The 17,072-nt window shown below is 36.2% G+C and overlaps 1 protein-coding gene across 1 annotated transcript; it reads right to left on the reverse strand.

Moving 5' to 3' along the window:
- Positions 1-466: 466 nt before the first annotated feature.
- On the reverse strand, positions 467-16,312 carry tmeff1b (transmembrane protein with EGF-like and two follistatin-like domains 1b). The gene is made up of 10 exons (XM_072680315.1): positions 15,608-16,312; positions 8,055-8,164; positions 7,709-7,838; positions 5,203-5,229; positions 4,223-4,322; positions 2,105-2,253; positions 1,882-1,938; positions 1,664-1,784; positions 1,409-1,570; positions 467-1,293 (listed from the first exon to the last, which is right to left on the reverse strand). The coding sequence occupies exons 1-10, from the start codon at positions 15,765-15,767 to the stop codon at positions 1,209-1,211; spliced, it is 1,101 nt and encodes a 366-aa protein (XP_072536416.1). The 5' UTR covers positions 15,768-16,312; the 3' UTR covers positions 467-1,208.
- Positions 16,313-17,072: the final 760 nt, after the last annotated feature.

Here is a 17,072-nt window from a genome sequence, read left to right on the forward strand (position 1 = left end):
GTGTCACATTATATAAACTGTTCATTAACAACAGTAATTAAAAACAGTGATTTTATTTCAGTATTAATTAATAGCACATCTTAAGTTGTGTGGCTATATTATTCATAGAAACACAAAGATTAGATCAGAATACTGAAATAAGGTACTAGAATTGGATTGGGGGAGAAAAGAAAAAAAAAAAGAAAAAAAAAAAAGATTTCGACTTCCTTAATGGCCAGCTAATCCATTTTTTCAGAACAGAAATTTAATCATGGCTTTGTCAATTTCTTTGTAAGATATGCAAGATCTTAACTACTTGACTAGTCCACTTCTGTGTCCAGTCAGCTGTGAACAAGCAGAACTGGAGCTGAATCTTTCTAAGACCATATGGGAAACAGAACTGTTGCCTGCCTGCCATGCACTGATCAACTCATAAGCCTGTTTAGATGGAATGGTCACATGTGACAATGACAAGAAAACATCAAAGTTATTCATAAGAGAGGATTTAATTCTATTAATTCTACATCACTGGACAAAGTTTCACAGGTCATGCGATATGCAGTGCCTAGAATTAAATTAATGACAATGATCATTTCAACAATAACAACACCAATAACATTTGAATGTAAAATCTACAAACATTTCCACATGACAGGATTAACTAATCAACCACATTGCATTCCATTTTCTGGAATTCACTTTTTTTTGTTTTTTTTGTTTAAAAAGAAACTCTAAAATGTTGTCATTTTGTCGGCGCACATGTTGTACATAACCAATTGCATTTGGTGTTCAGCTGCATTTAATTTGCTAAAGAAAATATTGTAAAGGATGGGCAGAAGGCAGTTTAAAGACAATTTTCTTGTAAGAAACACATTCTGTAAGAGAGGACGACATCTGCTTCTGTGATACAGTCTGTGTGCCGAGTTACATTTAACATTATTTACCAATAATGGGTACAAAAAAAAACAAAAAAAAAACAAACAAGAGAAATCAACAAGAAAAATGTACACAAAGAGCTGGCTTTTATCATTCAATTGGCAGTGATTTCCACTGACAAGTTCCTAAAATGTCCAAAAAGAAAAATCAACAATAAGGCACCATCCAAATGAATAAAACAAAACAGATTCAGAACCTTATTGTCCACACGTAAAAAAAAGAAACAAGAAAACAATTACATAGAAATGTAATCCACCTGGTACAAAAAGTATAAAAGGCCAAATAAAAATAAGCTACATCATCCTGGAGGAGGTGTCTGAAGAAAAATGTCCCAAATTTTGCTTTTGTCGACGTCCTCTGTTGTTCTTCGGGCATTTCCTATTAAAAAATAAATAAATATATATATATATATATATATTTATATTGCTGACCACTGATAATTTTCTTGTACGTTATCACAGTTGATGTGTGATCTACTAAAAGCTTGATTTACCTGGTGATGCACATGACAACAGCCACAATGATGGCTATCTGCACAGCTCCAATGATAGCAGCTATAAGTACATAGTGCAATTTTTGACCACTGGGCACTACATACAGTATATTAAAATCAGCAACCTCTTCACACTGTGGCCCTGTGTATCCAGAATCACACCTGAAAAAATACACACAAGTTACTTTAGTCATAAGCACTGGGTTGAAAAATATGGTGCCATTCTTCATTCCAATCCTAAACCCAAGTGCTTACCGGCAGGAAGCAATGCCATATTTTAATTCACACTGGCCATGAACACAAAAGTTGACATAATCGTCTGTGCAAGGAACTGGCATCCAGCCATATCCTTTTCCATCTCCTGGTTCTGCAGTATCTAAAACATTTGCAAAGACAAAATCAGTCTTCAGTGTTCATGTTTATTATTAAACTGCAACAGTTACCAGTTGAAATACAGTCATTTGTATTTTTACCAAAAAAATCTGGCTTGTAGGACAGTCCATCATCAATCTTTTTTCCTTTGTCTTTGTCTGAAAGAGGACACACCATTGTTTACCAATGCTTAAAAATATTTAATTGTTCCATTAACACCAGAAGAAAATAAGTCTTGATATGTCTTAACAGTTCGATATCGGAACAGAAATAACGTTTTAGACACTAAAACACAATAACTGAGAAACAATGACTTGACTTTACCTGGGCATCTTCCTAGGTGCTTTACATCTATCTGCTCCTGTTTCAAACATGAAGCTTCTCGTACAAGGCAAGGGTTGTTGTAGGAGTTTCCGTCTGTACCACATACTGGGTTTTCATTATGCCCGCTACAGTCAATCTTACACGAACACCTGCCAAACAATAAAAGAGTCTGAGAGTTGAATTCCCAATCCAAAAATGTATAAATAAATAAATGTCAAGCTGAGTAACGTTCTAAATCTAATCTACTCTAATCAAGTTGTAATGAAAAACACACATTCAACTTTGATACTTAAAGTGATGGTTTCTAGTCTTAGATTACACTGCAATACGAATGGAGATCCTCTATTTAAATTAAAAATAGACAGTTTTAGCAACATCATTTAATGTATCCATAGCGAGCTTGAGATTGCAGGAAAGTCTTTTGGTAAACAAGTTTTTTTTTTTTTTTTACTAGTTTTCACTATGCCGTTCTGTTCATGCTGCACTAGCTGATGTTTAAGCTAGGACATTGGTACAACAATAAGAGCTGGAAAGACATTTGTTTGGGAAAACTTTTCTGGTCATAGTTAGTATGAAAGCAGCTCAAGTTTGAGGCATTCTAACCAACAAAACATGGTAAAATCAAATGAAATTCCCAGGACAGTCTTTACTGAATTCACATTCAATGGCTTCTGTGTAAAGAAAAGGTTTAGAATCTAAATGTGCCAGAATCAAGAACAGTGACCTAAGCTTCAAATAAAAAAACTATACAAATGTTCCTGGACAAAATATGGTATGGTTACTGTGAGCATACATTAATAATCATTTACAGGTAGAGCAAAACACTGTAAACCAGCAAAGCTGTAAAAATCACAAAATAATGACAGCCTAATAACAGCACTGAATAATACAATTATTCTGACTCCTCTGCAATGCAATATCTGTGGCACACAAACTAATAACATAATTACTACAGACGCAATCAAACACGGTCATACAATGATTTAATGCAGAAATAACTCTTGCAAGCAGGTAGGACTTTGGTGTCCCCTGCTGGCAAATTTGTTCATTATTATTATTGATTATTATTATATTATTATTATTGATGTTTTCCAGGATTCCTTACACAACCGCACCTACATAAATAAATAAATAAATCTGGTGTTGCAATCAGTTTAACAAGCCCTGCCACGTTTCAAGAACATAAACAAAAAACATAAAGAAAAAAGTGTCAAAAGCTGTCAGAGGATGGCCTTCAATAATCCACGGTGAGGCATATGGAGCGAATTCCATCTGTGCCACTGTTACACTTTCAAGGAACGGCTGGCTAGCAGAAAAAAAACTGAAAAAAAAAGTTTTACAGAACGTCAAAAAAAACAAAAAAACAGGAAAATCTAATGACCTACAGACCTCTCTCGAACAGGTATGGTGTTTATAGTCACTTTACTCCAAAAAATAAATGTGCTGGAGATCACATGGAGGACAGAAGCCTATTGAAAGACATATGAAGTCAAAATAGAACACCTTTGGTTTAACTGTTAAGTGTTACTTTGTACTTAATCTACAAAGGAATAGTAAAACCAGAATATACATGCCACCTTTTAATGGTAAAAAAAAAATCAGTTCCCAGAAACATTTGGTTAATGTTATTACTGCTAGTGAGAAAAAGTGAGATATTTACTAGTTAACCTGTTAAACAACTTTCCAAGGAGCACTCGAATGCATCATTATTACTCAGAATAAGGAAAAAAGAAGGATATTTCATGATATTTCAGAAGCAAAAGTTCAGAAGCATAAGAAGATTGCACTAGATATTGGTAAAACAATACGCTTTTCTTTTGATTTCTGCAGGGGTTTTTTATTTATGTTTATAGTGTGACAGTTTGTGTAAATGTGAAGTCACACTTTCAGAATAGCTGTTTTCCCCCTTATAATGTGGTACAAAGTCCTTGTTTCTTTTGAGTGCAGTGTAATCAAGATAAGCTAGACTAGCAGGAACATCACCTGGTGTATCATGGGATTTCGCCATTGAAAACAAAGAGCTAAATTAGTACAATCCAAGAAACAAAATGTTCCATAATGCTTCCTAGTATGCTGTACTGTAAGACAAACAAACCAGAAAAAACATAAGATACTCACGAGTCCTCATCTTCTGCGTCCTCGTCACATTCAGCGCCATACTTGCAGTTGCTACATTTACTGAGTTTCTTTCCTGAATCTGTGCCTGATCCCTCGTCATCTACAAGACATTAAGTCACACATTTAGTTATATAGGTTTGCATGATATGTGTATCTCAAACTGCCTTGTAGTTCTTTAAGCAGTGAATTGCTACCCACAAATGAAAAATATTCGACCCGATTAGATCAGAAAGGGCACTAGATTTACTGGATTGTGAACACTGTCAATCTTTCAGGAAAATATATCACATGTATAAGACAACTGTTAAACATCTACATGCAAAGACATTACCAAATGGTTGACAATTGGTAGCCTGAAAATACTTTTAAAGTTAAAAAATTAGAACATACTTTATGTTGAACTAAATAGATCTTTATCCCACAGATTTTGAGGTGTCCTGTGAGATACACTCTGCACCAGTGCCCCAGGATAATTCCTACAGAGAAGACCTTCCAAAATTGCAGAATCTCATATACAGTTTGCTACATCTGGAACAAGGCATGGATTTGAGACACTTTTTTTTTGTCTTTATATGTGCAACCTGAAAGAATGAACACTTATTTGATGATAACCAGTAATAAAGATAGTTGAAAGTAAAGGGAAAATAAAGCTGAACAAGAAATCAAACATTTCAAACAGTCTATAAATAAAACCCACTTCAGTGCAAATTCAGTTCCCTGTAATTTTCTATAATAGCAGCTTTGGAAAGTAGCCTCAGAAACCAATCCTTTATCAAAAACGCATGCACTGAAAGATATTCAGCATCACTGTGAGTTGGGTAATGGTCATTCATTTAGCAAACACTATGGTGACTTCAGTATGTCACAGCTAAAACAAAGATCGTTTATATTTTGACTAAGTCTCTTGGAGGATCCCAAGTTGCTACTTTCCCTATGCATATGCCACATGGGGAAAAAAAGGAAAAAAAGTTTTTCTTTACCTTCATCTCCTGACCCCGAGCTGCTGTCTGCAACCAAGAGAAAAAAATATATATAGGTTAACATTTTGCTGTCAGAGGTTATTAACAATAAAACAGTTCAATTTCATAAAAGCATTTTTATTTTGTTCATAAAAAAATATTAGTTGGTTACAGAGATTATATACAGCTGAAATCATTGCTGATTTTGTAAGGATGTTTCCTTGTATTTTTGTTCCAATGATGCAGTGCTGAAATCCTAATATTTACTCATCTTCTTGAGAGAGTAGCACATTCACTGCTTATGCAATTATTAATAATAAATGCAGTTGCAATTGTATGGGCCAAGCACGTTTCTGCTCAATGAGACGAAGGTGTTCGAAGGCTTTCATTTGCCATACTTATTTAGCGAGGGTCTACAACCATGCTACAGGCTGTAACAAAAAAGTCAAACTATTAGGAGTGAAACAGATCAGGCAAAGTCTGGCTGTACGCTCTACTGAAACTGCCCTCATTGCAGTTACAGAGAAACTCCATGCAGTTAAATCTGCCAAACGGTCTTTGGTTCTGATCCACCTCTCTGCAGCTTCTGACACATTGGACCACAAGATCCTCCTGTCTATCCTTGCAGGCCTTGGAATTACTGGCTTTGCAGGGACACTCATACCAGGTAATATTCCAGGGGGACACGTGTCCGCTTCTTGTAGTCTCTCCACTGGTGTTCCACAAGGCTCGGTTCTTGGTCCTCTTCTTTTCTCACTCTAAACTAGCTCTCTTGGTAAAGTGATATCCTCTCATGGATTCTCCTACCACTGTTACACAGACGACACTCAACTTATCCTTTCTTTCCCACCATCTGACACACAGGTTTCTACCTGATTCTCAGCATTTCTCGCTGATTTCTCTTCTTGGCGGCTGGCGGCTCACCACCTCAAACTTAACCCCAGCGAGACAGAGCTGCTATACATCCTGGGAACTGCTGGACTTTAAAACGATCTTGCCATCTCCTTTGAGAATTCACTGGTCACTCCATCTACAGAAGTTCGAAGCTTTGATTTAGTAATGGATGATCAGTTATCATTCTCAAGCCATGTTGCAAACTTAACTCGGTCATGCAGATTTCTCCTGTACAACATCCAGAGAATTTGACCCTTCTTCTCTAGAGAGGCCGCCCAGGTGCTCGTTCAGTCTCTAGTGATTTCAAGACTCTCTTCTAGCTGGTCTCCCTACCATCAGGCCCCTGCAACTTATCCAGAATGCAGCGGCACGGGCCGTCTTCAACGTTTCTAAATTCAGCCATGTCACTCCACTGCTGCGTTCTCTTCACTGGCTTTCTGTAGCTGCTGCTCGCATCAGATTCAAAACCCTGACGCTGGCCTACAAAGCCAAGAAGGGACCAGCCCCTCCGTACGTGATGGCAACGGTCAAAAGCCGATCCGCACCAAGTACGGTTTGGTGCCTTCAAGTTTTAGTCAAATTCAAAATTTTACTTTTTAATCAAATAAAATGTTCCTTCTGCTGTACAATTATAAATAAGCCTAATCTCAGACATTTCATAACATAAACTAAAACAGAAAACCTTGGATGTCTCTAAACAACAGTGCATGTTCAAACAGCAGCAATATCAAAAAGACATTAATTCATGTCAAATAACCCTACAGTAACACCAGGCATTTGACCTTTGCATGGTCTCACCGCTGCTCCACTACATCCTGTCATGCCCTGCATTAATTTTAACCCACAACATTATGCACCAAAACCACACATCCAAAAATCACATCTAGCCACTTGCATTGTAGTATGAGGGCAGGGGGACTCCTTGTATTTATTTTATTCCGTGTTTAGATTTATTATATGTGGGTGCTTTATGCTATATTAAATTTTTTTTAAAACACATTCAGTTTATTGAAACTACCTGCATGCAATTTTAACAGTATATCATATTATATATCACAAAAAAAATAATATTTATTCATTTGAGGCAAGGACCTATAAAAATCATAATTTGTAACAGTTTTAAGTTTAAAGCTGTTTAAGCTCTAGTCAGCAGGCTACAGCACTCAATTTTGTGCACATCATTGCTCAACCCCATACTCCCACGAGGACAGCCATCTGCTAATGCTCTACTGAATACTTTATTTTATTAACTGGTTTACGGTCATAAGATTGGAATAAAGATTTTAAAGGTTTAATTTAAATTATATGTATGTAAGGGCAGATTGGAGTGTGTCATTTGCAAATTATACGTTAATGAGGAACTGGTGTGCAGGCAGTTGTTTCAATGTAAATAAGTAAGTCTCTCTTAATTCTCCCTTGCGCCTTGCGACTGTTTCTATGCAAATTAGACTAACAGGGCGATTGTGTAATTTTTGTGACCAGCACTAATTACCAAGAAATAGCATTTATTGTAAGCACCTATTTTTATTAGTATTTTCCCCCTTTTTCTGCTGGAAAAAGGCAATAATAAAGCACCCAATCTGTGTGGCATACTACTAGAGATTTATTTAAGACTGAGATAATGTGGACTCACCAGGATAGCAGGGTCCAGCAGATGCTAGAGAGATGGAACGTTGCTGTGTGCAGGCTGCTTGTCTCAGGTAACATTCATTCTGGTATGTGTCCCCATTAGACCCACACACTGGTATGTAATTCTTATGGCACTGTGGCCAAAAAAAACAACAACAAAAAACACAGACAAGTTTAAAGCCTCTCACCAAACCAACTGTTTTACATATGTAAAAAGGTTAGTATAACTTAATATATTAAGATATAATAGATACATAATATATGCTTTACATGCAGCTGATTTTTCCCATATAGCTCAAATACAATTAAATCAGTCAAGACATTTGATTATATAAAAAAAATGTACTTACCTGAAACTGACATACACACTTAGGATCTGCACCAGTATCCCGGCAGATTCCTCCATAGCGACATGTGGAAGGGTCACATACTCGCAAATCACTCTTCTTCTCAGACAGATCTGTAAAAACAAAGTGCAGAAATACTGATTTACTACAGAACAAAAAATTAAACAACACTTCAGTATTGTTTTAGTGAAGCCATGTATAAAACCAACTTTTAAACCCTCTAAATAGCATCCAGCAACACTGGAAGCATTTGACAAAAATCTCTTCCTCAAGACCCAAAAAAAACACAAAAAAACAAACAAACAAAAAAATGTAAAAATACTGGGGGGAAAAAATTAAGCAAATATATTTTCAATCTGAATGAAGAATGCTTAGTCAGCACACTGCAAAGCAAAAAAAAAAAAAAAAAAACTAAACCAGAACAAAACAAAAAAAAACACCACGATTGTTTACACTTTGCATTAACATACTGTGTGTACGTCCCCCTGTGCATCATAGTAGTGAGCAAAGTGGTTGGTGTGGCGCAACAGATAACACCACTACCGGCTAGTAAGTTACCACACCACGTGGGAGACTGGGGTTTGATTCCTGGTCTGGTTGACTGTGTTGCGCTACACCAATAAGAGTCCTTGGGAAAGACTCCTAACACTACGTTGGCCCACCTCTGTAATACAAGTAACCTTGTAAGTCGCTCTGGATAAGAGCGTCAGCTAAATGTCAGAAATGTAAAAGTAAATACAGTATGTGCACAAATGTATATTACACTATTAAAATTTAGAAAACAAAACTATTTGTAGTTTAATAGTAGTGACAATGAAACAATGAAAGTCACAGAAGTAAACAATAAAAAGGTAAGGCGAGGCCTTGCAGGCTTTCCCACACAACTGATGGGTCATTGACAGACTGCATGCTACTCAGCTTGCTAGAGTAGCTCTTTATGGCCCTTTATTCTCTTTGTTTATTGCATTCCTTGCCCAATTGCCACTTACGTATGGTCCTAGGCTACACTTTTTTTGTGGGCAGCACAAAACTGACCACAGTTAAATCATATTATATTATACCACATGCAAAATGTAGAATAAAAGTAAAAGTAAATGTGCTGAGTAAAAGTGGAAACCTGCTGCTTTAATTTCCAGCATAACCATGTCCTGACAGGTGTCACCATGAAAGACTTGAATGTGATGTTTGATAATCACATGTTGTCATTATTATATAGTATTTAATTTGAGTCCTAGTCACAGCTGTCTTCATAGAAGCTCACCTAAGATGTCAGTGTCAATCTATTCATCAATGTTGTTAGTTGCAAATTTTAACACACACCCACCAGTGTATAGACTGTTACTCCCGAAGTCTTCTAGAAAGTACAGTTTATACTCTTACAATGCCGGACAATTTAGGTTTATTGCACAATAAACCTCTAAAACAAACTGGAACTGCAAAGCAATTTTTTGTTTTTGTTTTAGCCTGAAGACATTTGGGTTTCACATTCAAGATTCTGTTTCCTGATATTTACATTTAAATGTATTCAAGAAATCTCCCTTCAGTTTCCTTTTCAGGAGGTGCAATGAATATGCAATTGGGTTAACTTGACCAGTCTCAAATTTTCCACATGCCAGAGCTTTTTTCTCAGCTTCAAAATTACTTCCTTTTTTCCCCCATAGACAACAGTCTATACATTGGCTTAACACAGTTGTCTATGGGAGAAAAGGAAGCCATTACACATAGTTGATCCTTTTTAACAACACTGAGCTCAGAGTAGTCATTCAGAGCTATTAGTTCTTTAAACAATCCATCTAACAGGCCACATCTAGGCAACAAGAAACACCTGCTCATGCACATATTCCAGTATTTTTGCTCACTCTCAAACCATCTTCTGTTTTCAATGTAGCACAAACAAAAAATTTAAATATAAAAAAAACATTGGGTCCATAATTTTTCTTCATCCTATTGTGCATATACTCAAGTAATATCAGCGTTCTGAACAATTAATCAAGCAATGATATACACATGTATACATTTAGCCTGTGTCTTAGATTATCTCTTATATACTCTTGGTTTTTAAAACATTCTATTGCAGTGCAAGTTAGCATTTTAGCCAAGTTTGTACTTGCATAATATGCAAATACATAAAAACATACTGCAGCTTTGCTTTGACACACAGATCATCTAACCCCAGCAAACAAAAATTACAATTTAATGTAGCCCGACCTCTTAGCTGGAAAGTACAATAACATACAACTACTGCCTAATATACAACTTAGAAAGCCATTGCAATAATTCAACTAGCAATTTCTAGTCTGTAAATGTGTGATTACTTAAGGCCACAATAAGAATGACTTTACTAGAGCAAGAACTACCAAGGTGCGGCTAAAATAAAAGTTTCTGACCATCAACAAAGGTGCATATCTTTGTTGGGGCTAGTAGACGCCCATCAGTCAGTGTTCACCACATCTCTACATAAACATACTGTGCTGATTATGGGTGATGCATAAACACAAATTTGCCATTTTTGTTCTAATCAGAGGTTGATTAACATTTTTGGTAAACACCAAAACCACCACAGTGAAAGTATATCAGAAACATAGCTAAAAGAAATATTTATTACAGAAATTAAAAAGTGATTCTTTAACCTTCAATTTAATACACCCCTTCTGAAGGGATAACCTCTCTCAAGCCTCCTCCTCAGTACACATGAAAACCTGCTGCTTTAATCTGCAAAATAACTATGCCATAAACATGACATGACATGTCCCACCATCATAAGCTTTCATAACAGATTGCCATGCAATTAGTAACATTACCATTACTAGTAAATCATGACAACCGTGACAATGTGTAAAGTTATAACAGTTTGTCACATGCTAAGTGTAGCCAGCATATGCTTTGATACATACTTTCTATACAGAACATATGTTATGACAAATGTGAAGCAATAACATCAAATACAGTATATGTTAATGAAATCCACAACATATAAGAAATTACACATGGGTAAACTATGTAAATGTCTACTTTGGAATTCAAGCCAAATGTTTAAATGATCAATGAAACCAAATAAATGATGTTTTTATATTCTGACCCAGTTTTGTGAGTTTAATGTATTCTTTATTTAACGTTGTAACAGTGTGTTTATATGCATATACAGATGTATTACTAAAAGTAAACAAAAATAATTCAGTGGTAGCTAGGTTGCAAGAGCACTTAAATGCTATACTATTATTACATATGGGCTTACAAGTTAGAGCACCGGGTTATTGATGACAGGGTTGTGGGTTTAACACTTGGGTTCACCAAGCTGCCACTGTTGGGCCCTTCAGCAAGGCCCTTAAACATCTCCACTCCCAGGCACTGTCACTTTGGATACATTTGCTCACTGTATCACTGTGTGAGTGTGTGTTCACTACACTAATAGGTTTAAGGCAGAGCCGAAATTCCATTTGTGTCCAAAACAAATGGTAAATGTGGTTGAGACTGTTTTTGTCTATTAAAGACGGATCCCAGTGAGTTTAGCACGTTCTGTAGAAACACAACAGTGTCACACATTGCTAGTATAAATAGCGCAGTATAAGATCAATAAGCACCATGTCTGTTATAAAATAATGGTCTTAATTAGCCTAAATGTACATAGATAGATAGATAGACAGATAGATAGATATAGTACTACATATATAGTACATATACATATAGTACATAAAGTACTAAAATCCTTAAATCAAAATAGGAAAGATGAAGCAGATTTTGATCATATTTTTTGTTTAAGCTAGCTCAATGCAACTACTGAACCATCAAATATATTCCCATATATAAACGGTAGATGCTGCACAAGAAAACACATATCCGCACCATTTCTGAATGTGATGTTCGATAAACTTGTTGGATATCAGTATAACAATATGCAGAAGAGATCAATTATGATTAAAATATTCTGCATCTGACAGGATCAGCAACCAATCTAACTAACCTCTCCTTTAAAACATGCATGATTTAGACTTGCTGACTGTAGGACGAGCCCAGAAGCATGAAATGCCAATTCTCATAATGCTACTTTAAACAAACAGCAAAATTGCAAAATTACAAAAGCCTAAACTTTCAAATACTAATAGCTACCGATAGCACAACAAGTTTTGCTGTAAGGAATTAGACAAGATGAAAGACAAGTGGTGTAAACCCTTATTTTATCATGTGTTCCAGCACTTTGTTGGCTTCAGCACAATATTAAAGGCTAAAACAAACTAGGGCTCAACACAGCTAGGAATTAGAAGGGCAAGCCTAGGCTAGGCAAGGCAAAGCTAAGGCTAAACTTAAACATGGGGCAAAACACTAAAACATCAACAAAAAAAAAAAAAAAAAAAAGAAACCAAATACTGACAGAGCAGGAGGACTGTGAAAGTTTGTTGGAAAAACTTGACAAAGGTGTCAGTAAGGTAGTGCTGTATAGAATGAGTCGGATTTAGATCCTTTACTGCTTCCGACAATTTACACAGTGGTTGTAAGAATAGTAGTACAGTCCTTAAATTAAAATAGGAAACATTAAACAGATTTTGAGCGGTGTGTTTTGTGTTTAGCTGTTTAGCTGAGTTGCTATCAACACTAATTTAATCCTGCCTGTGGGTAGCACTTGTTTAAACTTCAAATGCTATACTCCAATCCATTTACATTATGCTGTCACTGCCCTAGAAGAAAAAATTGAATTATTGTACTACTTATAGTTATACACATAAATATACATAAGCTGTGTGTGTATATATATATATATATATATATATATATATATATATATATATATATATATATATATATATATATATATATATGGTTTATAGGCTTATTTGTATATACAGGTGCTGAAGATAAACAGAAAGAATACAATGGTAGCTAGGTTGCAAGGTGTGCTTGCATTTTGCTTTATTTCCATTTCATAAATGACTGCAAATTAGTAAACTGGACTGCTAGTTAAATTAGCTGAAAATCTAAATCAGAAGGAAACATACTTAAATGTATCTGCTATTAAAGACTGATAATGAGTTAAGCACGTTCCAATAGAACCAATAGTGCAGGTAAAAATGTATGTGCACATTTTGTAAAGCAAGCCAACATATAAATGACCAACCTTTCTAGTCATTCCTAGTGCAGTATGAGGTCAGTAAGCAGTATGTAATAAAAGTACAGCTTAATGGTCTTTAAATTAAATCAAATGCATTTGTATAGCACTTTTTACAACTTACAAAGACAGAAGATGCATTAGCCTACCTGTATGGATGCAAAATTTTTTTTTTATTTATTCTTTTCATTTTCTTTCAGCTCCTATGCTGGTACACAGCAGACTGTAATGCTATGCTGACTTCACGTTAGCTCACAAGAACTGCTGAACCATCATGTATCTTGTCATAATTAAAATGGGAGATGCTGCATACAGAAAAAACATTTTCACATAATAGCTTTTATAATAACTATTACGTGTCATGTGACATCATAGACCATTAAAGCAGGTCAAAATGTGGTTGCTTTAACTAAAGCTACAGACAAAAAAGCCATTAATAAGTCAGTGTATCAAAGACTGATTAAAAACGGATTGCTTTACTCATCTGTCATTAATAAGTCATAAGGATATTTAAGTGGCTGGACTGGGTAAATGAGCTATGGTAATAGTCATGTGTATGCATTATTACTAATACTAATATTGAAAGGTAACTCTAATGACTTGTTTTGTCAAAGCTTTAAAATATCATGATACATATTTTCTGAGGTTTTACGCTAGTATGATTAAATAATTTCTTATACTCTCAGAAACATAACTTATTACCTCAGAAATTCCAAATTGTCTTTCAAGTGAAATACAGAAATATCAGCATTTTAGCAAAGTAAAGAATCATTCATTAATGTCAAATTGTGTAGGTCAGTTTTCATTAAAAATGTGTTACATTAGCAGCAGAAGGATGTAGACTAGTTCACGCTAGTAAGTGAGAATTGACCAATGACTACATTTTGGAGATCGCAATCCAAAAACGAATTTATCTATATTTGAATAATGTACAATGCACAATGCACTTGCGCAGAGTAATGGGGGAGGTGTTGGAATTACACTCCCTTGGACCTCCAGCCTAACATCATCAGGAATCAAAGTCACAATCTTCTGATAATAGGGCCAAAACTTAACAGTCAGGAGTCCTTTATGTTTATTTAAAGCAATGTCTCGAGCACATTTGGCAGACTGCACTGGATGAATAGCAAATTAAAATAATAGCTAATACAGGAAGTTCCAATTAGCTTCATGAGCCTTGTACCTGTCTACAGTCGTAATATTTGCAGCTGACCACACAGACAAAGAAAAAGCCATAAAGGAATGCTATATGGTCAATTAAGACAAAAGATGTTTGGTGAAGTAAAGGTGAGGAATTCAACCTCAAACTCCAGTCCTGTTAAGCATGTGGGTTGTATTAACCTGTTCTGGGCTGTTTTGGAACAGGTAAGTGGAAGGAATAATGAAGGAGGACCACCTCAGAATCATCACATAAATGGTTGAAATTTGGACATAATTGGGTATTTATAGTCCAAGGTGGACTGGATAAAACAGTCTAACATATAACTACGCTTTTGGAATGGCCTCATAGCCCTGACCTTAAATGTGTGAGCAGAAAACTAAGACTGCAGCATAACTGCATTAGGATTTGCTGAAAATGTTTTTTTTTTTTCCCCATTTTACATTATAGAGACTGAGTTTACTATTCCTCAATGACAAATAAGACTAAATGTGTCAGTCTTCTAAAAAGGTTGTGTTTCTCAGGTCAAATTACATGTTTAAAAAAATCCACCTCCTCTACAAACATACTTCTGCACATTATAAAGCATAATTCCTGATACATTCAGCATTTACATGCATTCAGCATATACAGGAATTGTGCTTTGTCCTGTCTATTTACTTATTTTCCACTCAGAAAATCAACAAAATATGTCTTTTGACCAGGTCGCAGAGGTGTGTGTATAAACGTGCCTTTCCACGTTCTAAAGCCCTGGTTATAGACACCACCATTTGGGACACTGAAAACAGAAGGCCTGAGCTTGCCTGGCTTAAGAGGAAACCTTTAATACTAGCCTTCTGTACTGCACGCCTTACAAACCATAATTATGCTTCGTGTACAATTATTCGAAGTCCTAATTTCATCTGCAGTGGCATAATTCTCACGCACACAGGTTTAGCGCATCATTCAAAGATACTACGCCTAGCGAAGCATGATGATGAGGGTGGTGTAGAAGGGTGGGGTTCCAGCCTGCCTTTTATATTGTGGCTCACCTGATCCTAAACAAAGGAGGTGGTCTACTAAAATCTAAGACAACAGTAGAGTAATAATTTTTACATTAACATAATTATATTTTGGATATGCTACAGAAACGTATGTGCAGGAATAGATGTATCTGTATATCGATCAAGCTATATCAAGCTATATGTGTGCTGCAGGCCCCAGGGAGCATCTTTATAATCTTGGTCAGCAGTTTCCTCAGCACACGTCTCCTCAACACATTTAGTTAACATCATAATATTGCCGCCGAATACATACCTGGGCAACCTTTTCCTTTGCCGGACACGCACTCGCTGGTCTGAGGATACGACGATTGAACCCCAAGCACTGTAGCAATGGTCAAGATGCAAAACACAGTACAGTGGAGATGGTGGTGGCATTGTAGCGCTCCAATTCCTACGAGCCGATAACCCAACATGATGACAGGCAGGGTTGCTACTCGATGTGCAGTTTGCTTCGTTTATGCCTAGAATTTTAATAGATTTGGAACGCAAACACTCCGCTGTAGCTAACACATAAGACGACGATATTTTGTTAAAACTCGATTGACTGTTAATGTGGAATATTTCCAAGAAATGCAGAAATAATAGCAGCTCTCAGTCGGCTATCATCCCGGTTCAGAAAGATTGTGCATCTAGAAATAGATTCACTTCATTCTGCTGCTCTGGCTGGCCTACTACTGTTCCTTGGTTCCAGTCGTGGCTCCCTCTTGCTCTGTCTTTGTGTGCATGTCGGCGTTGTGTCCTCGCCTGTGTACAGCTCCAAAGCGATGAGATTAGCCGTCTGGGTTTCCAGTGGATATTGCGTGAATTGGTGTGTTAAAAATTGTGCCTGTATATTCTGAAAAGGGACAGAGTAAAACCTTAATCGTGAGAGCCGTGCTGAAAAGGCAACAACAAAGAGTCCGCAAAGATGGTTTAAAGTCACGTGACGTAAGACCACCTCCCCCAATTCCCACAGGAGAGCAAACGCTACAGAGAAGACCGTTCAAGTGATGTCGGAAACTGGGAAATACTATTTCCCACTTGTAAATTGCATCCGAACGGTCAAAGTCGAATGTACAAGTGGGAAATGTAATTCTAGATAAGTTGAGATGTATTGTGATCTATCTAACCTTTTTCACGATTGAAAAACGACCAAACTGTGGCAAAATTGATCAAAAATATACCTGGCGTGCTTTAATATGACCCATGTGCTTTTTATCATAACAATAATAAAGCAGGATTTTGAGCATTTAATCCTACTTGCACACGTTCAAATATAAGGATTATATTTCAATGTAATTTCTTGGTAAATAATAAACAGAAAACATAAAATAGAAAGATAAATATTAAATCGACTTAAATGTAAATATGCTACATTTAAATGTGCAATGCAAAAAATAAACTTTTTAAATATTAAAAGTAACTGTGAAGTGGATAAAAGTATGGTAGTATTTAAAATATTTACATTTAGGATACATGCAAATTATCCACAACCCCTGTGATAAATGCTGCCTTCAAGTCATGTTGGAAATGACATTTCCGAGGTGAGCGCACATGCACGCCACCGCAATGACGTAATTACTAGTTGGAAACTTTCCAAGTTACAAAAAAACTCTGCTGGCTGCTGATAATTATACTGTAAACTGGTTGTATTTCAGTTATTCGGCAGCAACACATGAACACTGCGGGCAGGGACGTCACTACAGATTGATGAATGGGGGGCTAAGCCTTTACTTTGG

This window comes from Salminus brasiliensis, chromosome 5, assembly GCF_030463535.1.
Source record: "Salminus brasiliensis chromosome 5, fSalBra1.hap2, whole genome shotgun sequence".
In the NCBI taxonomy this organism is placed as follows: domain Eukaryota; kingdom Metazoa; phylum Chordata; class Actinopteri; order Characiformes; family Bryconidae; genus Salminus; species Salminus brasiliensis.

Excerpts from the sequence above, each read along its gene's own strand:
- tmeff1b (XM_072680315.1), bottom strand. The coding sequence starts at position 15,767 with ATGTTGGGTTATCGGCTCGTAGGAATTGGAGCGCTACAATGCCACCAC. Across the intron at positions 1,571-1,663 it reads TATGGCATTGCTTCCTGCCG|GTGTGATTCTGGATACACAG; the intron begins GTAAGCACTTGG and ends GTATTTTTTCAG. Across the intron at positions 1,294-1,408 it reads GTTGTCATGTGCATCACCAG|GAAATGCCCGAAGAACAACA; the intron begins GTAAATCAAGCT and ends ATTTTTTAATAG.